We start from the raw sequence: 17,807 nt of genomic DNA on the forward strand, positions 1-17,807 counted from the left end.
GACATCGCTCTGATCTAATCTGGTTTAACTAAAGCAATCAAACTCTATTTACCTATACTCCTATGCTACTTGGACAAGTTGCATTTGTAGTTTTATGTTTATTGTTTATTTGTACATTTTGTAGTCAACAGCGCGTTCGTAATTCTAAAGCGAAATCGAAAATAACTAAGGAATATAGTTAACAAAAACCATTTTGAGCAAACATCAAAATCTACCCCTATTCACATCATAAACAATATATAAATTTCTATATAGTATAGTGCTGCTGTCTCCATCTTTTAGGTTTCTATAGTGTTATTAGTTTGTGTATTTTGTGCTTTTTTGGACCATTTGAAATGCGTTTTATATTCTTACGACTATGACTTGAGAAATTTGTAAGCTCGCATAACGATGTCTTATTGAGCTAATAGCTAAAACTTTCCCATTTTGGTATACCATTCACAAATAGTTCAATATAGGTGTCATTTGTATGAAGAAATAGGATCTAAGATTCGACATTTTCTGGAGACATGATCTCAGTCTCCTTAGCTGGCTGTGGATTGATATTCTGTTGAACTTTCTCATTGGTCTCGGCCTGCTTTTGTCGCTCATAGATGCGCACATCCTCCAGCGTCATGCCGTACCACTCGTCCAGCCAGGCAAACGCCTGGCGATGTCCCAGCAGCAAAATATCCCGAATGCCGCGCTGGATGAAGTCTTCCACTTTGGTTTGCAGGCCCCAGACCTCGAAGCTGGCATGGACAACCTTGTAGGAGCACATAATAGGGGAATCTGTTTCACGCCAGCCCTCAATCAGTGGACCACGATCTGCAAAGGCAATAGACAATGGTAAGAAATAATAATTGAATTCAGCAAATGAGATGAACTAACTTGTCTTTTCTGACTTGAAGAACTTTGGATCCTCTTCGCGTTTGTAGTGCTTGCCCGTTAGCTCATCAAATGCAATGTCCACATGATCCACAATGCGAACCTTCAACTCTTCCTCGGACAGATCCAGGCACTAGATAAAAACATATATATATGCCCATATACAAATTCGCTTAAGTTAAGGTAATGCCACTCACATTCTCTGTGCTGCCGTTGTTATTCTCATATTTGGTCTTGATTAGAACATTTAATTTTGGTATAAAGGAACACTGCAAAATGAATAAAGGGAATATATAGATTTAGATTCCAATCAAAGTTCAGTTCAATTTAAATAATTACCGTGTATTCTGCCAATTGTATAAAGTTTGTCGAGCACATACAAATATAAAAGGGGAAAAAGCAATAAATGATATATCTGTTGATTCGATCGATGTTTGTTTATTTTTAGCGTAAGTTCTATAAAAACACAAATGTAATGTACCGACAGGCAATTAGCTCTAGGAATTAATGAGGTGCTGCGTGGGTGCGTATCGGAAATCTGTTTCGATTCATTGGTAATTTGTTTTATAACATAAAACAGAAAATAATGGGATCGATGCGGATTTGTGGAATAACAAGAAATTATAAATCAGCTTCTGTTTATTATTTCAAATTTTCTGCATTGAGTCTTATATTTTTAGTATTTCAGCTAAGTCAACTTTAACTGATAAATGCAATATATATTTCAAGCAAAGTGGAGACCCGTAGACATATTTTATCAATAAAATATCCAAGTATCCACATCCCAAAGTCATATCAAACACTCAAATCAAAACATGTGTTTAAAGAGAAGCCCCGACTAAACAAACTCTGCTTATGGCTCACATGTTCCGGGGCTTATCACGAGTATTTTAACGTATTGCAGACAATTGTGCTACAACTGGCCTAAAGCTTCATGTGAATTGTCCCAGCTGTTCGTAATTTAGGCACCTCTGGTACTGTAGGGCATGGGGTCGTTTGAATTGAATGGGACACGGAGGGCAGCTCTAATCTCTATATGTATCGCTCGCTCTATATTGTGTATATTCCGTCATGCTTACATTTATGCTGTAAGCGTTATCAGACGTAATCAATGGCTGTGACTGTGACGTATCTGGGGTATGACAAGTGCGAAATGAGCTCATGGATATGTACAGTGAGAACTAAGTTGACGGAGAATTGAAAATACCAGACAACAAATACTGTACCATAATATACTATATTATAGTAATATATAAATTGAAAAACTATTTAATTTAAGAGAATTAATTCTAATTGCTCTTCCATCTACAACTAAATCCCTAGCCATTCACCCAAAGCAGTTTCTACTGTATAAAACTTTCAAGGAAAAGGTCAAGTGTCTGCCATATGGCACAAGGGAGTAAAAGGTCAATGATATGAATAGACGACATGCGCTACAAAAATAAGTCCGCCGTATACGCTTACCTGTTAGCGTATAAGGATAGTAGTTCCATGACTTTTCCGTCACATAGAAGACGCGCGGACATATGGCTTGAATCCAGTAAGGCAGCCGGCTGAAAAGATCGAAAAAATGATTAGAGAAGATGATTTTGACACGGTTTTCGGCCATCGCACTTGGACAGGTGTATGCGCTTCTCCGTGTACTGTCCCTTGCCGTGAACGGGATCTTCGCATGGCTTGTTGTCCATTACCTCGACGCCTTCGCCTTCGTCCGATTGCTCCAGACTGTGGCGCGCAATCATATACAGCTGACCGATTTTGTACTGCGAACGAATGCGAAATGCTGAATTGTGAATTAATTGCCAAATACGGTATTTACTTACCTCCTCAACAGTGAGCGGCATGCAAACACGATATTCCTTTATTAACACCATATCGTAAGGTATTCAAAATGAAAATGTTACACAAATGAATTTAACGTTACGAAAGAACGGCACACGAGATGGAGCGCAACTGAACCAACAACAAAATAAAATGTTCTACTTGCAGCTGCCGATGGAGCTATCGATAGTGTAATCGATTACTCGCCGAACAAGAATTGGATTTATTTTTAAATAATTTCTTGATCTAACATACAATTCTTTTTTGATTCAAACTTTTAGTCTTTATGTATGTATAATTGTTTGATTTCATTATATAATTTTGTTATTATTTGCTTTTGTGATTTAATTCAACTATCAATATTGCGGGCTGCTTGTCACCAACGTACTAGCCCTACCAATTTGAGTATATCGATAATAAAGGGACTAGAAGTCGACGAACGGTCACACAGGTCAATTGCTAGGGGTTTTTTGCTAATAGCAAACCTAAGCGCTGCTCGTAAAAACGTTAAAACGCGACAAAATAAGTAATAAAAATTAAGTGCGACTCCATAAAAGCATATATCTGAGGTACGCTAACAAAATGTATATAAAATAACCAACGCAATCTTACGATATCGTTCATAAATGAAGTGCAAATGCAACACACTCTGCTGTGAAAAAGTGTCACAATAATAAATACACACAAACCAATACACATGCACAATATTACATAGATTTGCAAGTGGGTGTAAGTGATTGAAAGTGTGTGAGTGTGTGTATGTGTTTGTGCTTGTGCGATACATACTCATCATTGAATTCGAATGCATCTAGTATAATTAATGCCTAACCACGCTCACTTTTCCCGTCTACAGTTCACTGCGACGCGACACAGCCAGCAAATCCGCCATCGGCTCGGCTGTGGGACGTGCAATGTTTAGGATCCGTGTCAAAATGGGTCCGCAACGCAATCACCACAACAACAACAACAACAACAATGGCATCAGCAATACCCATGCCCGCATCAATAAGGAGTGGACCTGCTGCTTTGGCCTGCACGTACATACCGCTACGCTAATGATTGGCCTCTGGCATCTGGTAAGCGAAATTACGTCGCAATATCCTTGATCTTACTGCCTACGCATGACTGCACCTAAACACATACACACACACAGATTCGCAGGGACACGCATACACCCATTCGAGTTGACCCTGTTCAGTGTCAGACACGAAAGGGAAAAATCAATTGTCGCTGCACACGCAGTGACTCTCAAACTGTTACCGACTCGATTCGACTTTGAAAGTTGCACGAGCTAGACGAAGGTTGCCAACTTTCGCCACACACAATTGTGACGTCACACGGCCGTTGTGACGGCGGATTCATCAAGTTTTCTGTATGCATGCAAAGCTAACTCATTCGCAGTGCCCGATTCGAGTCACCTACCAAATCACCTGATTATGTTTTATTGAAAGCATTAACAGTTATTATTCACGCGCTTACGTCGTGATTAAATGAAGTTACTTACGTTTTATCGTAAGCCTTACTGAGGCATTGCAAAGTGTCGAATTACGGTCTAGAATTTCAACACAAAAATGTTTATGCCTGCATTGCAGAGGTTTTAGTCATTTATTGAATGATAAGCATATTCCTAGATATATAATTATAGATGTATATACATATGTATATTATATGCGACATTTACATTGACCTTGCACATGCATAAACAGTTAGTATTCAGAAGTTTTCCATTTCAATGCTTTACTGTTTTTCTAGCCCTAACTGTAAACTTGCTTTGTTTACTGTTTGCTCAACAATATCAGTCCAGTTATCTCTGATAGACAAGTCCAACTCAACTGAGTAAATTTTGGCCTGACTTGACTCCCATTGTGAAAGAGTAAAACAACAGCAAAATCTTTTTTTAGCGCCGCTTGATTGTATTTATTTATATAGCTGTTTTGTTGCTTCTAGAAGCAAATGGCTTTCTGTACATCGAAGTTCAGTTTATAAGCCATAGACCCAAGTAACTTCTGTTCTCTCGAATCAAATATCTTTTGAGGCAGCTGCCACAGTTGACATGTTTTGAAAAGTGAACCACATTTATTAGGAAATAAATTTTCGATGTATAATGTTTTCGGAGCAACAACAATTGGTGGCCATATGGTCACCGCTGCCCATCTCATGGGAGTCCAGTGCGATTACAAGGCGATGCAGTCAGACGATGAAAGGGAAGTGTGGAGATCTATGGTCCGATATAATCCGCTGAGCGAGGAGTCGGAGTGTGGCGAAGGCAGTGAATGGACAGAAGGTATCGAGGCAGAATCCGCTCAGCCCCCAGCGTGTCTGCCCGAGAAACCATACAATAGCCTGGAAGAGCGTTCATTGCACTCGCTGGGCTACGCATCGCTCGACGAGTGGCCAGCGGCGGAGGGCACTCAAGGGAGAGCTGATAAGCCGCCGCTCTACGATTTGATGATGACGCTCGTGCGAAAGCGTTTAAAAACAAATACCACGATAACCATAGGCGAGAGCTGCCTGCACGCCCACCTCATCGTGCTGCAGTGCTACTCGGGTCTCTTCTGTGATATCGGCAGCAACACGCTGAACGTGGAGCTGCCCGCTGATTGGGTGACGCCGCGTGCCTTGCGACTCATATACGAGTGGATGATTGTGGATGGGCCGCGGCTATCGCGGCTCGGCTTGCTGGAGGTGCTACGTGCCGCCAGCTTTCTGCGGATAGTGCAGCTGGAGAGGCAGTGCGATCATTGCCTGGCGCACGGCATCACCGAGGAGTCGGCGGTGATGCTCTACCTGGAGGCGCGTCTCTTGCGCATGGAACGCGCTCACCGCTCGCAGCTGCAGCGTGTGGGTCGCTTCTTCCTGACTCTTGTCGCCTCCCAGGAGTTCCTGCAGCTGCCCCTGCGCGCCCTATTGCTACTCCTCAGCTCGAACGGCATTTGTGTCAACTCCGAGCTGGAGGTCTTCATGTCCGCCGTGCGCTGGCTCAACTTCGACTGGCCCAAGCGACGACTGAATGTCGCTCAGCTGATTGCCTGCGTACGCTTTGCCCTGGTGCCGCCCTGGCTGCTCATCCGCCTGCACGACCGGCAGTCCCAGTACGTTGAGCTGAAGCGCATTATCACGCTGCCGGAAGTGCTGCAGCGCCTGCACGACGGCATTGGCTATACGACAACTCGACTCTGCTATGGCGCCGATCGGGATGCCTTTCTGCAGCATCTGGAGCGCACTGGCATGCAGCCCCCACAGCAGCGCACCTGGATCTACGACGGCCAGTGCTGCTATCATCATCGACTGCACTGCCACATCGCCGAGGAGTTCACCTACGACACCTTCCTCAACTACCTCAACTGCCTGCAGAGGCAGCACATGAACTACTGGCAAACCCTGGAGCCAGTCGACGCCTCAGAGCTGTGCCTCAGTTGCCAAAAAGAGCAGACGAAGAGCATTCAGAGTTAAGATTCACTTATTCCATTTTTGATTCCTGCTTTGCAAATATATATACAAATATTAGTTCTGTGACTAAATGTCTATGCCTCATCTAACATCTCCAAAGAGGTGTAGACTAGAGACCACTATGAGCAAGCTGTTCCTAAGCGAATGCTGTTCTCTCTGGGCGAGCTTAGCTAAGGCAGCATGTGCTTCTGTTCTGTAAGTCGTTAGATAATCGCTGTCGTAAGTTATTGACTAAATGTATTACACACTCTTCTCATAATACTCAAGCTCTCTCACTTCAATGAACTCCCATTGCCTCCTCACTCCACTTCGTAGCTACTATATACATATATCTATAATTTCCTTCATTCTCTGTCTTATTCACAGTTCTTGAATATTCTGGCTCTCAGCGTGCTCGCTGTCATTTGGCGCAATCCGGAAATGATGGACGAATTGGAGAGCGGCAGCCATGATTTTACCGTCGATCTGAATGCACCTGCATTGCCCACACCATTGAGCAAAGTGGATCCACCCTACGCCTATCGTGATCATTCCTTCAACTATCGTAAGCGTTACCGTAAGCAGTACATCTAGCTCTACTCCAGGCAATCATTACTTAATTGTCAATCTTCTCATTGCAGAGAACTTTGATATGGGCGGGCTGGTGTGCACCTGCATGATAGCCATTACCCTGATGATGATCTATGGAACTATCAAGGGCAAGCCCTCGCATCTGTTGCCCTTCTTCTGCTTGCAGTTGTTTGACTTTGCCATTACCACGTGAGTGACCTGATACGATATTTAATATTTATACTATTTTAATGAATTATGTTTGCTTTGCTTGTAGTTTGACTGCTGCTGGTTACCTGTGCTATCTGCAGGCCATTCATCGTTTCATCGCCGAGTCTCATCGGCTGCCGTGGCGCGAGAAGCTGCTGGAGCTGCCCCCAGAGGAGCTGGTTGTGGTTGTGCTAGTGGTATTCGTGTGCATCGTGTTCCTTAAGGCCTATTGCATTGGCATCGTCTGGCGCTGCTATAAGTACTTGACGCTCCGGCAGCAGCATCTGCGCAGCTTGCTGCCCTGCGTCCTGCCCGAGATGGCTGTGCGTGGCGGCATTGGCGGCGGTGGCTTTGGATCTGAGGAGCGTGCGTACTCGACTCTGCTGCCCAACTACGATGAGGCGATTGCTCAGTATCTGAAGCAGGCTCCGCCGCCGTCCTACCAGGTGGCCATGTCCAACTATCAGAACGAGGACGAGACTGCGGCTGGCGGGGCGCAGGCTCAGTCAGACGGTGGCGGCAACACCCCACTGTTTGTGGCACTGAATGCTGGCGCCAATGGCGCCAATGCTGCACCCAATATGGATGACAACCTGGACAACAACAACGATATGCCGAACAACAACAATACGGTTCATGTGAATGCCAACACGCCACCAATGCGGCGCAGCGAGCAGGCGAATCATGGCAGCGGCAACGTATCTGATGACAACAACGACGACGACGTGGATCTGGAGGTTATTGATGCTGGCATTGATGTAATCGAAGGTGCAGTTCCGCCACCGCCATACAACGATGTCGCAGCGGCTGCTGCCGCTGCTGCTGCTGCTGCTGCTGGCCATGCGCAAATGGGGGAATCACAGTCGCCGCTTAACCGCCAGGTGAACATACCCGGTCAGGTGCCTGGCCGCAACGAGAGTCAGGCCTAAGTTGTGATTTCTTTATTATTGTGTTGTGAGCAGAGACACCTTCGCCCACACGTTTCCCTGTCTCTCCCCTATCTCTCTCTCCCTCCCTCTCTCTCTCTCTATCTATATCTTGCCCAGACATTAGCACATTTGTATTTTGTTTGCAATTTATTCCTCGTACCCCACTCTACCCTGAGCGCTCCCATAGGGACAAATCCAAGCAGTTTTGATTTGTCTATTAATATTGTATACAAAAAAAAGAAAAGAATTATTGGCAAATGTTTTTGAATATAGGAAATCATTATTAGGTATACCTCTAGCCGTCGCGTATTGTTGTTAGACTTGAAAACGCATTAGCCCTATCCCTATGAATAAATATTCTCTGAATTTTGCTCTTGAAGTTACCATAATATATATATATATATATATATTAATATGTATATGTAAAGCACTGGTTTTCATTTAATTATCATGTGAATTTTACCTAGTTAAGCGCGAGTAGTTGTTACCAAAAAGGAAAGGAAAGAAAAGAAAGGAGAGCCACATCGGATGTTACACGAATCTAATAAAAGGGAAGTCTATGCGAACGCATATTCTTTTTATGTTCTAAGCTAACTGTAAGACTTTGTGCATATGATAAACACAGTATGTCAATTTCCGATTAGGTTTTTGTCAACTGTTTGTTTGTTTTTTATTATTATTTCAATTACCACACTTCAAAGACATCCAAAACAAATAACGAAAACTACAGAATATAACAATATTTTATGTATGTACAACATCTATATGTATACTGTATACTAAATATGCAAAGATATTCGAATAAATATTAGTTTAAAATGAAATAAATACGTGTTTGATTATTTATTGTTTCTTTTTGCATGAAAAAGGCAAGCACTATAGGGAGTATACATGTGTGTATGTATGTATGTAGTAAATTCCTGGTCTGAGTGATGGGCAAATCTGATCTACATATATCAACTATGGCAGTCTGTCTCTGTAGCTATCAGTCTCTCTCAGTCAGTGTCTCTCTCTCTCTCTCTCTCTCTCCCTCTCTCTCTCTCTCTCTCTCTCTCTCTCTCTCTCTCTCTCTCTCTTTCTCTCTTTCACCTTTCTCTCTTTCACCTTCAGCTCATCTCAGCGTAAGTTTCTAAGGCTGAGCGCGACCTTGAGTTGGAGTTGGCAGAGGCGCCTGCCTATATAAAGGCAAGCCTGTTCAGCTTCTGCAGTTACATTCTTGACCTGGACCTCAGTCGAGCAGTGCTGCGGGTCCTTTTTCTTCGTATATGGTAAATATCTAAATATGTTTAATTATGCAAGTAAATATAAATAAAATGTTATAGCAATAATTAATTTTAAATTATTGTTTTATATCATAAATGTCAAATATAAAATAAGAAATTATTGTGTTCAAGATCATTGTAATAACTATCGTTTATTAATAATATTTATCATTATTATAATCATCATTATTAATTGTATTTATTATTATTATAATTGGGATTACAAGCACTAACAGCTCATTAAGAGTAAGCTGGAATATCCAAGCAACTATTAGGAAATCACTTCGTGCCCTTAACAAAATATTATTAGTGCTCATACCAGGAGAGTTCCCTATATTAAATAAGAAATTATTCCAAGTTACCATATAATTAATGGAATTTAAGAACTATGTTTAATAAATAACAGACTTGTATTCAAATTTAATAATTAAATATGCTCAAAGGATTTAAGAAGTTTTTTTTCTGTTATATAGGATATCATCTAGCTAATAATTAACCGCAAGCTAACACAATTGCGTAAGGTCTTCTAGAACTTGGGCTGCCACACGCCACTGGGCGTGGCTATAATTTATACTTACTCTAAGGAGCATTTCATTCACAAGCTAAATAATGGAATTAATCTGAATTTATTGGAGCGAATTCAGCGATAAGATTTCCATTGTGTTTACGGCGCGACGAACTGAATATAGTAAATCATGCGGCAAGTCGACATTAAATCAAACATCACGTGTTTTCATAAAGAAACGTTTGATTTTTCACCAAGTCAGTGCGAGCCAGATTTTATAACCAACAGCTCGGAATACCCTGTATATAATAAACTAAATATACTCATATGATAAGTTAATAGTATAATCATTTTATATAAATATTTATAGGAGTTCGATTAAACTAATTGACTGATTTATTGTTTAACTGTCACCAAAATCAAAATAGAAGATGGAGTTGAAAAATATCTATGGAGAGGCTTATTGGCAAAAGAGATGAAGTAGACGTTTTTTATCTCGAATGGAGGAGGCTAAGAGACTGAGATCTGATTTACTGATTATCTCTTCTCATAAGATACGTGTATACCCTCTATTACTCATTTATATACTTACAGGGTATTCATGAAAAACGTCAACACTGCAATAGAAATTTGTAAATTATTATTGTTTTTTTTCTTCTTATTTATTTGTTGTAATGAGCTGACTAATAAACGTATTATCAACTTGCGTATCTGTCTGTGATCAAGTAAAAGCACTCCAGAGGGGAGTGTCCGACTAGGCGGCATGACTTGTGCAAACGACGTGTTCGCATATTCGATTTATAATACCTATAACTAATAAAGCAAAAAAACAAACAATGGAACATTCTAGCCAAATAAACTTGAATACTTGGGGATTGCCTGATTTTAATTCATGAATTAAGTGTAGAAAAAAATGTGCTTTAATCCAATGACATGGATGAGGATCCCATGTATGTGTATAGATGTAGACTATCTATTTTATTTGATTCCCAAACTTACCTCACTCACCCATTTTCAACAAGTTCAAATTATCTCTGTGTTTAACAATATTACAATAGTTCTAGTATTATGAAGAAAACTAGAAATAGACCGTCTGACCTTCTGCTACCGGCATGTGTGTGCCATAAATGTATCAAATCCTATCTTTATTATAAATTAATTGAATTTAATAGATTTGCTGGCAATTCATAAATTTGCACTGAACTAAAAATAATGCCAGACTCGCGTCACCCAACTCATCCGATAGATTAAAAATTATTTATCAATTAGATAAATCACATACCGTGTTCAGCTCCTGTGGCATATATAAGCTAGGGCGATGCTTTAGTCGACATCAGTTGAATTCTCGTAGTCAACAATTCACCATGGTTAGCAAGGTTATCATCGCTCTGGCTGTGCTCCTCTGCGCAGAGGCCGTCCTCGGCGTTGCCGTTGTCAGCAAGTCCGCTTGGGGTGCTCGCAGTCCCAAGAGCAAGACCACTCTGGCCAGCTCGCTCAGCTATGCCGTCATCCACCACACCGCCGGCAACTACTGCTCCACCCGCGCTGCCTGCGCCCAGGAGCTGCGCAACATGCAGGCCTACCACATGGACAGCCTGGGCTGGGCTGACATCGGCTACAACTTCCTGATCGGCGGCGATGGCGCTGTCTACGAGGGTCGCGGCTGGAACGTGATGGGCGCCCACGCCACCAACTGGAACGCCAAGTCCATTGGCATCTCCTTCATGGGCAACTTCAACAACAACAAGCCCACCGCTGCCATGATCAGCGCTGCCAAGGGCATTCTGGCTGATGCCGTTTCCCGTGGACAGATCAAGTCCGGCTACACTCTGTACGGCCATCGCCAGGTCGGCTCCACCGAGTGCCCCGGCACCAACCTGTGGAACGAGATCCGCACCTGGGCCAACTGGAAGGCCTAAGAAATTCTCGAAAGAAATTTTCTATATACAAAATTTTCAAATGCTGCATAATAAAAATTTATAAAAAATATATAATCAACTTTACACAATTAAGAATTAATTTTTGAAATCACTTTTAATCCGTTAAAGAATATTTGCAATAGAAAAACTTTAGTTATACTTGCTATTAGATAGAGTCATCTACTATCAATATTTATTTTATGGAATCATATCAATTATGGGCAATTACAATAGAACTTATCTCATGTTGTTTTGATTGTGGAGTATTCATAAATAAGGCGAAGCCAATTGAAGTTCAGATTATCTCCGTATCAGATCGTTTCGATTAGACCACTCAAAAGTCATTCAATAGCATAAGCTTATCTGTATAAACAAGTCTCGACGGATTTATTTTACTGCTCGCTTATCTAAAGTTTTGTTGATTAATGACCTCATTACATTAATCCATTGTTGTGACTATTGATCGAAGTAAATCTTAAAGATTATTGTTTCTATTTCTGCTTTAATACCAATAATATGCACATATATCTATATACTTATATATCTTGCCCCCCTCTCTCTCTCTCTCTTTCTCTGTCTCGCACACTGTTCTCACCTTTGCAATGGATGATGAACGCATAAATCTTCTTTACCAATTATATAAGTAGGTTACGGTATTTTCATAAAATTTCAGACGCAACTCTTCTTCTTATCATCCATTTTCCCAACAACTTACTTCCCAAAATAATATTTCAAAGATTTATTATAATTAAACAAAGAGTAAAGCTCTAGGTGTTCATGTGCATTTTTATATTTAAGCATATAATTTAGTACATATTTATATATAAATATATATTTAATTTTATATATTTTAATTTTGCTTCCAGTAAAAGTTGCATTTTGAGCTCATATGTACAAATTCCAACTTGGAAGTAAATAAAAAAATATCGTAAAATATTGATATATCGATATTTTTAAAGCTGCATATAAAATATTAAATTAAGACTTTTTCAATACTTAAAATATCATCGATACGATATTTTAAAAATATCTTCGATGCGATATTTTAAAAATATCATCGATACGATATTTTAAAATTACTCGACAATTCAAGTTCCAAGCGAATCATATGTATATGTTTATCTCTTGCTATAATTTGATATAGAGCCCAGCAAAAAGTATGACATTAATAGAATATTTTTTCCTCTTATATTTTTGTTATATGCAAAGAAATTTAATTAAAATGTGAAACAAATAATAAATGTCATTGACAATAATTTTACTAATAATATTAATAATCAGAAGATCATTTATTAATATTTTTATTTACGTTTAAATAATTTATTTAGAGTGCGTAGGCTTTCCCAGATAGAGCTGCTCTATTTTGTATTATCAGCAACGGCAACGTCTCATGTTTGACACGAGCCGCTGACAGGTTTGCGCTGGCGCAGCAGCCATAAATTAGGCAAATCGCAATCTGAACTCGAAATTTATTGGATGCATTTAGTTAGCTTTGGCGAATCGAGTTGAAGATATTCAAGATTATGATACGAGTATCAGGACTATATATTGATAGTAGTTAATCAGCCCGCAGCTGGCCGGGTCAACACTGGCAGGGGTATATAAGCAAGAGAGCTCCAGCAGTTGGCATAGAAATCTTTTCGATTCGCAATCATGGTTAACAAGGCTATCATCGCTCTGGCTGTGCTGCTCTGCGCTCAGGCCGTCGTCGGCGTCGCCGTCGTCTCCAAGGCAGCCTGGGGCGGACGCAACCCCACCAGCAAGACCACTCTGGGCAACTACTTGGCCTACGCCGTCATCCACCACACCGCCGGCAACTACTGCTCCACCCGCGCTGCCTGCGCCCAGGAGCTGCGCAACATCCAGTCCTACCACATGGACAGCTTGGGCTGGCCCGACATTGGCTACAACTTCCTGATCGGCGGTGATGGCGCTGTCTACGAGGGTCGCGGCTGGAACGTGATGGGTGCCCACGCCACCAACTGGAACGCCAAGTCCATTGGCATCTCCTTCCTGGGCAACTACAACAACAACCGACCCACCGCTGCCATGATCAGCGCTGCCAAGGGCATTCTGGCCGATGCCGTCTCCCGTGGACAGATCAGCTCCGGCTACACTCTGTACGGCCATCGCCAGGTCAGCGCCACCGAGTGCCCCGGCACCAACCTGTGGAACGAGATCCGCACCTGGGCCCACTGGAAGGCTTAAGAAGCCTGCGAAAGGATTTCCCCTGAAACTTTAAACTTTTCTTTTTTCCAAATGCTGCATAATAAAAACTTATAACAAAATTCAATAAACTTTACACATGTCGAGATTAAGCGGCGAATGACTCAACGCAGGGGATTTCAGAGGCGAGCTCTACGGGAGCACGACTTGAGCTTTACTGGAAACTGATTTACTGAATCGATAAGCGGGAGAATCTTTATGTATAAAAGTTGCTCAGTTTAATTTGGGCATCTTAATAGAAATAATAATTCATATATGTATAAATAATATAGATCTAAAGCTCCAGCATAGCCATAGTCCAATCTATAATCCCTTGACTCTTTTATCGGATTAGCTTCCAGTTAATCAATTGTAGTGTATTCTGGGTATTTGTTTATGCCAAAATATACTCCCAGTGATCTTTAAGCATATGTAAACAATCTCTAGCTATTGGGGAATGCCTCCGAGAAAACCCCCCATTGAAAAGTATACGCCCCGTCTTACGCATAAATATATTGTATTTAAAAAGTTCTTATTTTGCAGCTTGAGTTACGTAGTCGAGCGTCCATTTAGGCCCTCCAGTTGGCCCAGGTGCGTATCTCGTTCCAGATGTTGGTGCCGGGGCACTCGGTGGAGCCGACCTGGCGATGGCCGTACAGAGTGTAGCCGGAAACGAGCTGGCCACGGCTGACGGCATCGGCCAGCAGGCTCTTGGCCGCCGCGATCTGGGCCGAGGTGAGTCTGTCGTTGTTGTAGTTGCCCAGGAAGGAGATGCCAATGGACTTGGCGTTCCAGCTGGTGGCATGGGCGCCCATCACGTTCCAGCCACGGCCCTCGTACACGTTGCCATCGCCGCCGATCAGGAAGTTGTAGCCGATGTCCGCCCAGCCGAGGCTGTCCATGTGGTAGGCCTGGATGTTGCGCAGCTGCTGCTCGCAGGCAGCGCGGGTGGTGCAGTAGTTGCCGGCGGTGTGGTGGATCACGGCGTAGCTCAGCTTGTTGGCGAGCGTCGATTTGCCATTGGGCGAGCGGCCGCCCCACTGCGACTTGCTGATGATGTTCACGCCGAAGACGGCGTTGGCGCACAGGAGCACGGCCAGAGCGATGAGAGCTTTGCTTGCCATAATTCTCGATTGGATTTACGACTGGTGTGAAGGCCGATCGATGCGGCGCTACTTTTATAGAGCCCAGAGAGGCATGTATTATCTCTTCCGAATGACACTTGATGCGCCAATATATAGGTATATATACATATATGTATATTCATAAGAGTGTTTCGGGGATTTTGATCTGATACGCAGACAATCTAGAGAAGGTTCTGATACTCGTGTGTCTCCCCAGCTGTGCTCGAATGAGTTTTTAATCAATCCGAGTGCCATTTAATTAATTTGTTCAAAATATACTTGACGAGGCTCGAAAATAAAAAAAAATAAAACGATTCTTGTCAGCATTTGAGCAAATCGTCTATCTGTTTTATAGCTCGATTAGATTTAGATGTGTCTGTTCTGTTTTGGAGCTACAAGAGTTTATTGGCTCTTTGAATATATATGTACATATATATGTGTATATACATATATGTATGTTAGTGTATAGGATACTTACAGAACTTTATTATATTTTTGATAGCTGCTTGGCACTCAGCCTTGTCTATTTATCTCTTTGTATTAATATGCCTCTTCAGTCTTAGTGTTTTATAAATATATTGATACATATATATATGTACATATATATATTTTTATATATCACAGGCTAAACAATTTAATCATTTCATGTCTCTATATCAATATTAATTCTGATAGATTTTGTTTGATTAAACGAAATTCAAATCGAAACTCTTTTTTACGACTTCTTTTTGGGTAGATTCTCTGTTAGGGATTTATATACCAAAACAAGCACATAATAAATAATGACAAGAATTAAATTCTATACTTCAAATAGCCAAAAAATATTTAAAAATATTGCTACCTAGGGATCTTTAATCAGCTGCAAAGTTTTCGGTTGAAATAAGCTGTGAAACTGCTCGGGTCTCATTAGTTTTAAGGCACTTTTATATATTGAAAAAATATTTAAAAAATAAATGAATACATTTTGTATTAGCTAAAATATCCCACTAAAAAACAGCGTTTAAATTTTTTCGATATCCCCAATAGTTTATATTCCATAGACCAACAAACTTTGCTGTTTGAAATAAGCTGTGAGTCACTGTACGTCTGTCTCTTTCCAAATTTCCCCTTCTGTGCAGCATTGCAATAAAAAAAGATGCAAATACTAATAAATATTTAATTAAATCATTTATTTATTAGTTAGCGAGGACAATCAGTGTGCTCTAGGCCTTCCAGTGGGACCAGCCGCGGATCTCGTTCCAGATGTGGGTGCCGGGGCACTCGGTGGCGCTCACCTGACGATGGCCATAGAGGATGTAGCCGGAGGCGAGCTGGCCACGGCTGACGGCATCGTTGAGCAGGGCCTGAGCGGACGCGATCATGTTCGGCTCCAGGGTGTCCCAGTTGAAGTTGCCCAGGAAGGAGATGCCAATGCTGTAGGGATTCCATTCGGCGGCATGGGCGCCCATCGAGTTCCAGCCGCGACCCTCGTAGACAGCGCCATCGCCGCCGATCAGGAAGTTGTAGCCGATGTCGGGCCAGCCCAGGGTGTCCATGTGGTAGCTCTGGACGTTGCGCAGCTGCTGTGCGCAGGCAGCGCGAGTCTCGCAGTAGTTGCCCGCCGTGTGATGGATGATGGCGTAGTTCAGGTAGTTGCCCAGGGCAACGCGATAGGTGGGTGCACGGCCACCCCACTCGGCCTTGGAGACGATGTAGACTCCCTGGACGGCGTACTGGCCGCAGACCAGCACGGCGAGCACTAGAGCGAACCCTGCCTTAGACACCATGGTTAAACTTTGCTAATTCTGTTGGGCTCCATCGACGTCTGGCGCTTATAAATGCAATTTCTTGGCTCTCAAGTTTGGCTTATCGAGCTCTTCAAAAGATTAAGTCTTCGTAATTTATAATGAGATTTTAATTTATGGTAATGATTCTGCCGTGGGAAGTACAAATAGTAGACCAAGCCCAAATACGCCAATGATTTACGCTCCCGACGGGCCGAATGTGGCCTTATCGGCATATGTGCATATATTATATGTTTCACATATAATATAGTGTATCTATAAAGCGTGGCTACACTGTGTCTCGCTACTATCGGCTCACATATGTATATTCGATTGGCCAGCTGATAACAAGAACCTTTGGCATACGAGTCTTATCACACTGGCTGCTAGTGTCTTCCCGTCAAATGATCTCAGATTCATTTTGCTATCATAGCTGGAGAATAGGAGTTGAAGAGAGCTTGTGAAAATTCTATTATAGTAATCATGTTTAATATCAGAGCAGTTTGGGCATGTTCATAAATAATTTGTCAGCAATTCAGAGACCAAATTTCAAAATAAAAACAACTTTAATTTTAATAACTCCCATTAGTATTGAGCTGGTGCTGCAATAGGTTTACACATTCAGCTTTATTGTTTGAGACTGCTAGCTCTAAAGAAAACCTAAGTATCATAGGAATAATCCATTCTTTAAGACGACCTGAATGATCCAGCTTCAAATAGGTATCAATGCTAAAACTATTCATTTGTTTTTTCTCGGCTAGCCATAAATCTAGATAATTCCACACTCACTTTTATTGTGGATTCCTAAAATGTACACACATATGTATATGTATATATTCTTTATATATCAATATATTTTATACATAATACATTAATAATACATTATTAATATGTATAAAATTATTATGTATGTAAGTTTATTATAGATATGCTTAGAATACTTTTATAAGAAATATAAGAATAATATATATATATATATATTAAAAAAATATATATATCTTTATATATCAATATATTTTTATTTATTTTATTTATATATATATATAAATAAAAATATATTGATATATAAAGATATATATATTTTTTTAATTATTCAATACATAATAATACATACATATATATACATATTTGATGTATTATTTATAAAATATAGTGATATTTATAAATATATAATTTTGTTTTTAAATTATTTAATGCCTAATA

At 41.1% G+C, this 17,807-nt stretch overlaps 7 protein-coding genes across 10 annotated transcripts; 4 read left to right on the forward strand and 3 right to left on the reverse strand.

Annotated features, from left to right (window-relative positions):
• Nucleotides 1–83: 83 nt before the first annotated feature.
• rdgBbeta (cytoplasmic phosphatidylinositol transfer protein 1) lies at nucleotides 84–2,866 on the reverse strand. The gene is made up of 7 exons (XM_089261399.1): nucleotides 2,691–2,866; nucleotides 2,482–2,630; nucleotides 2,332–2,420; nucleotides 1,207–1,214; nucleotides 1,065–1,136; nucleotides 871–1,000; nucleotides 84–807 (listed from the first exon to the last, which is right to left on the reverse strand). The coding sequence occupies exons 1-7, from the start codon at nucleotides 2,739–2,741 to the stop codon at nucleotides 485–487; spliced, it is 822 nt and encodes a 273-aa protein (XP_089117525.1). The 5' UTR covers nucleotides 2,742–2,866; the 3' UTR covers nucleotides 84–484.
• A 230-nt stretch (nucleotides 2,867–3,096) lies between these two features.
• On the forward strand, nucleotides 3,097–8,654 carry LOC108658709 (uncharacterized). 4 transcript variants are annotated; one of them, XM_089261430.1, is made up of 5 exons: nucleotides 3,097–3,257; nucleotides 3,542–3,764; nucleotides 6,505–6,694; nucleotides 6,759–6,897; nucleotides 6,965–8,654. In XM_089261430.1, exons 2-5 carry the CDS (start codon nucleotides 3,600–3,602, stop codon nucleotides 7,824–7,826), a joined length of 1,356 nt encoding a protein of 451 aa, XP_089117556.1. In that variant the 5' UTR covers nucleotides 3,097–3,257; nucleotides 3,542–3,599; the 3' UTR covers nucleotides 7,827–8,654. The 4 variants fall into 4 exon arrangements, with proteins under 4 accessions (XP_089117556.1, XP_089117559.1, XP_089117557.1 ...); XM_089261433.1 differs by having other exon boundaries at nucleotides 6,505–6,682; XM_089261431.1 differs by having other exon boundaries at nucleotides 3,116–3,417.
• Nucleotides 4,339–6,201, forward strand: LOC149091080 (kelch-like protein diablo). The gene has a single exon (XM_089261979.1). It carries the CDS (start codon nucleotides 4,786–4,788, stop codon nucleotides 6,139–6,141), a length of 1,356 nt encoding a protein of 451 aa, XP_089118105.1. The 5' UTR covers nucleotides 4,339–4,785; the 3' UTR covers nucleotides 6,142–6,201.
• Nucleotides 8,655–10,906: 2,252 nt separating the features above from the next.
• On the forward strand, nucleotides 10,907–11,587 carry LOC149091081 (peptidoglycan-recognition protein SC2-like). Its single transcript, XM_089261865.1, has one exon. It carries the CDS (start codon nucleotides 10,958–10,960, stop codon nucleotides 11,510–11,512), a length of 555 nt encoding a protein of 184 aa, XP_089117991.1. The 5' UTR covers nucleotides 10,907–10,957; the 3' UTR covers nucleotides 11,513–11,587.
• Nucleotides 11,588–13,130: 1,543 nt separating this feature from the next.
• On the forward strand, nucleotides 13,131–13,809 carry LOC115565641 (peptidoglycan-recognition protein SC2). The gene has a single exon (XM_030390848.2). It carries the CDS (start codon nucleotides 13,166–13,168, stop codon nucleotides 13,718–13,720), a length of 555 nt encoding a protein of 184 aa, XP_030246708.2. The 5' UTR covers nucleotides 13,131–13,165; the 3' UTR covers nucleotides 13,721–13,809.
• Nucleotides 13,810–14,217: 408 nt separating this feature from the next.
• PGRP-SC2 (Peptidoglycan recognition protein SC2) lies at nucleotides 14,218–14,886 on the reverse strand. The gene has a single exon (XM_030390787.2). It carries the CDS (start codon nucleotides 14,839–14,841, stop codon nucleotides 14,287–14,289), a length of 555 nt encoding a protein of 184 aa, XP_030246647.2. The 5' UTR covers nucleotides 14,842–14,886; the 3' UTR covers nucleotides 14,218–14,286.
• Nucleotides 14,887–15,995: 1,109 nt separating this feature from the next.
• LOC115565660 (peptidoglycan-recognition protein SC1a/b) lies at nucleotides 15,996–16,639 on the reverse strand. Its single transcript, XM_030390868.2, has one exon. The coding sequence runs from the start codon at nucleotides 16,605–16,607 to the stop codon at nucleotides 16,044–16,046; it is 564 nt and encodes a 187-aa protein (XP_030246728.2). The 5' UTR covers nucleotides 16,608–16,639; the 3' UTR covers nucleotides 15,996–16,043.
• Between the last annotated feature and the right edge of the window lie 1,168 nt (nucleotides 16,640–17,807).

This window comes from Drosophila navojoa, chromosome 5, assembly GCF_054131105.1.
Source record: "Drosophila navojoa isolate 15081-1374.11 chromosome 5, UAZ_NAV_1.0, whole genome shotgun sequence".
Lineage (NCBI taxonomy): Eukaryota > Metazoa > Arthropoda > Insecta > Diptera > Drosophilidae > Drosophila > Drosophila navojoa.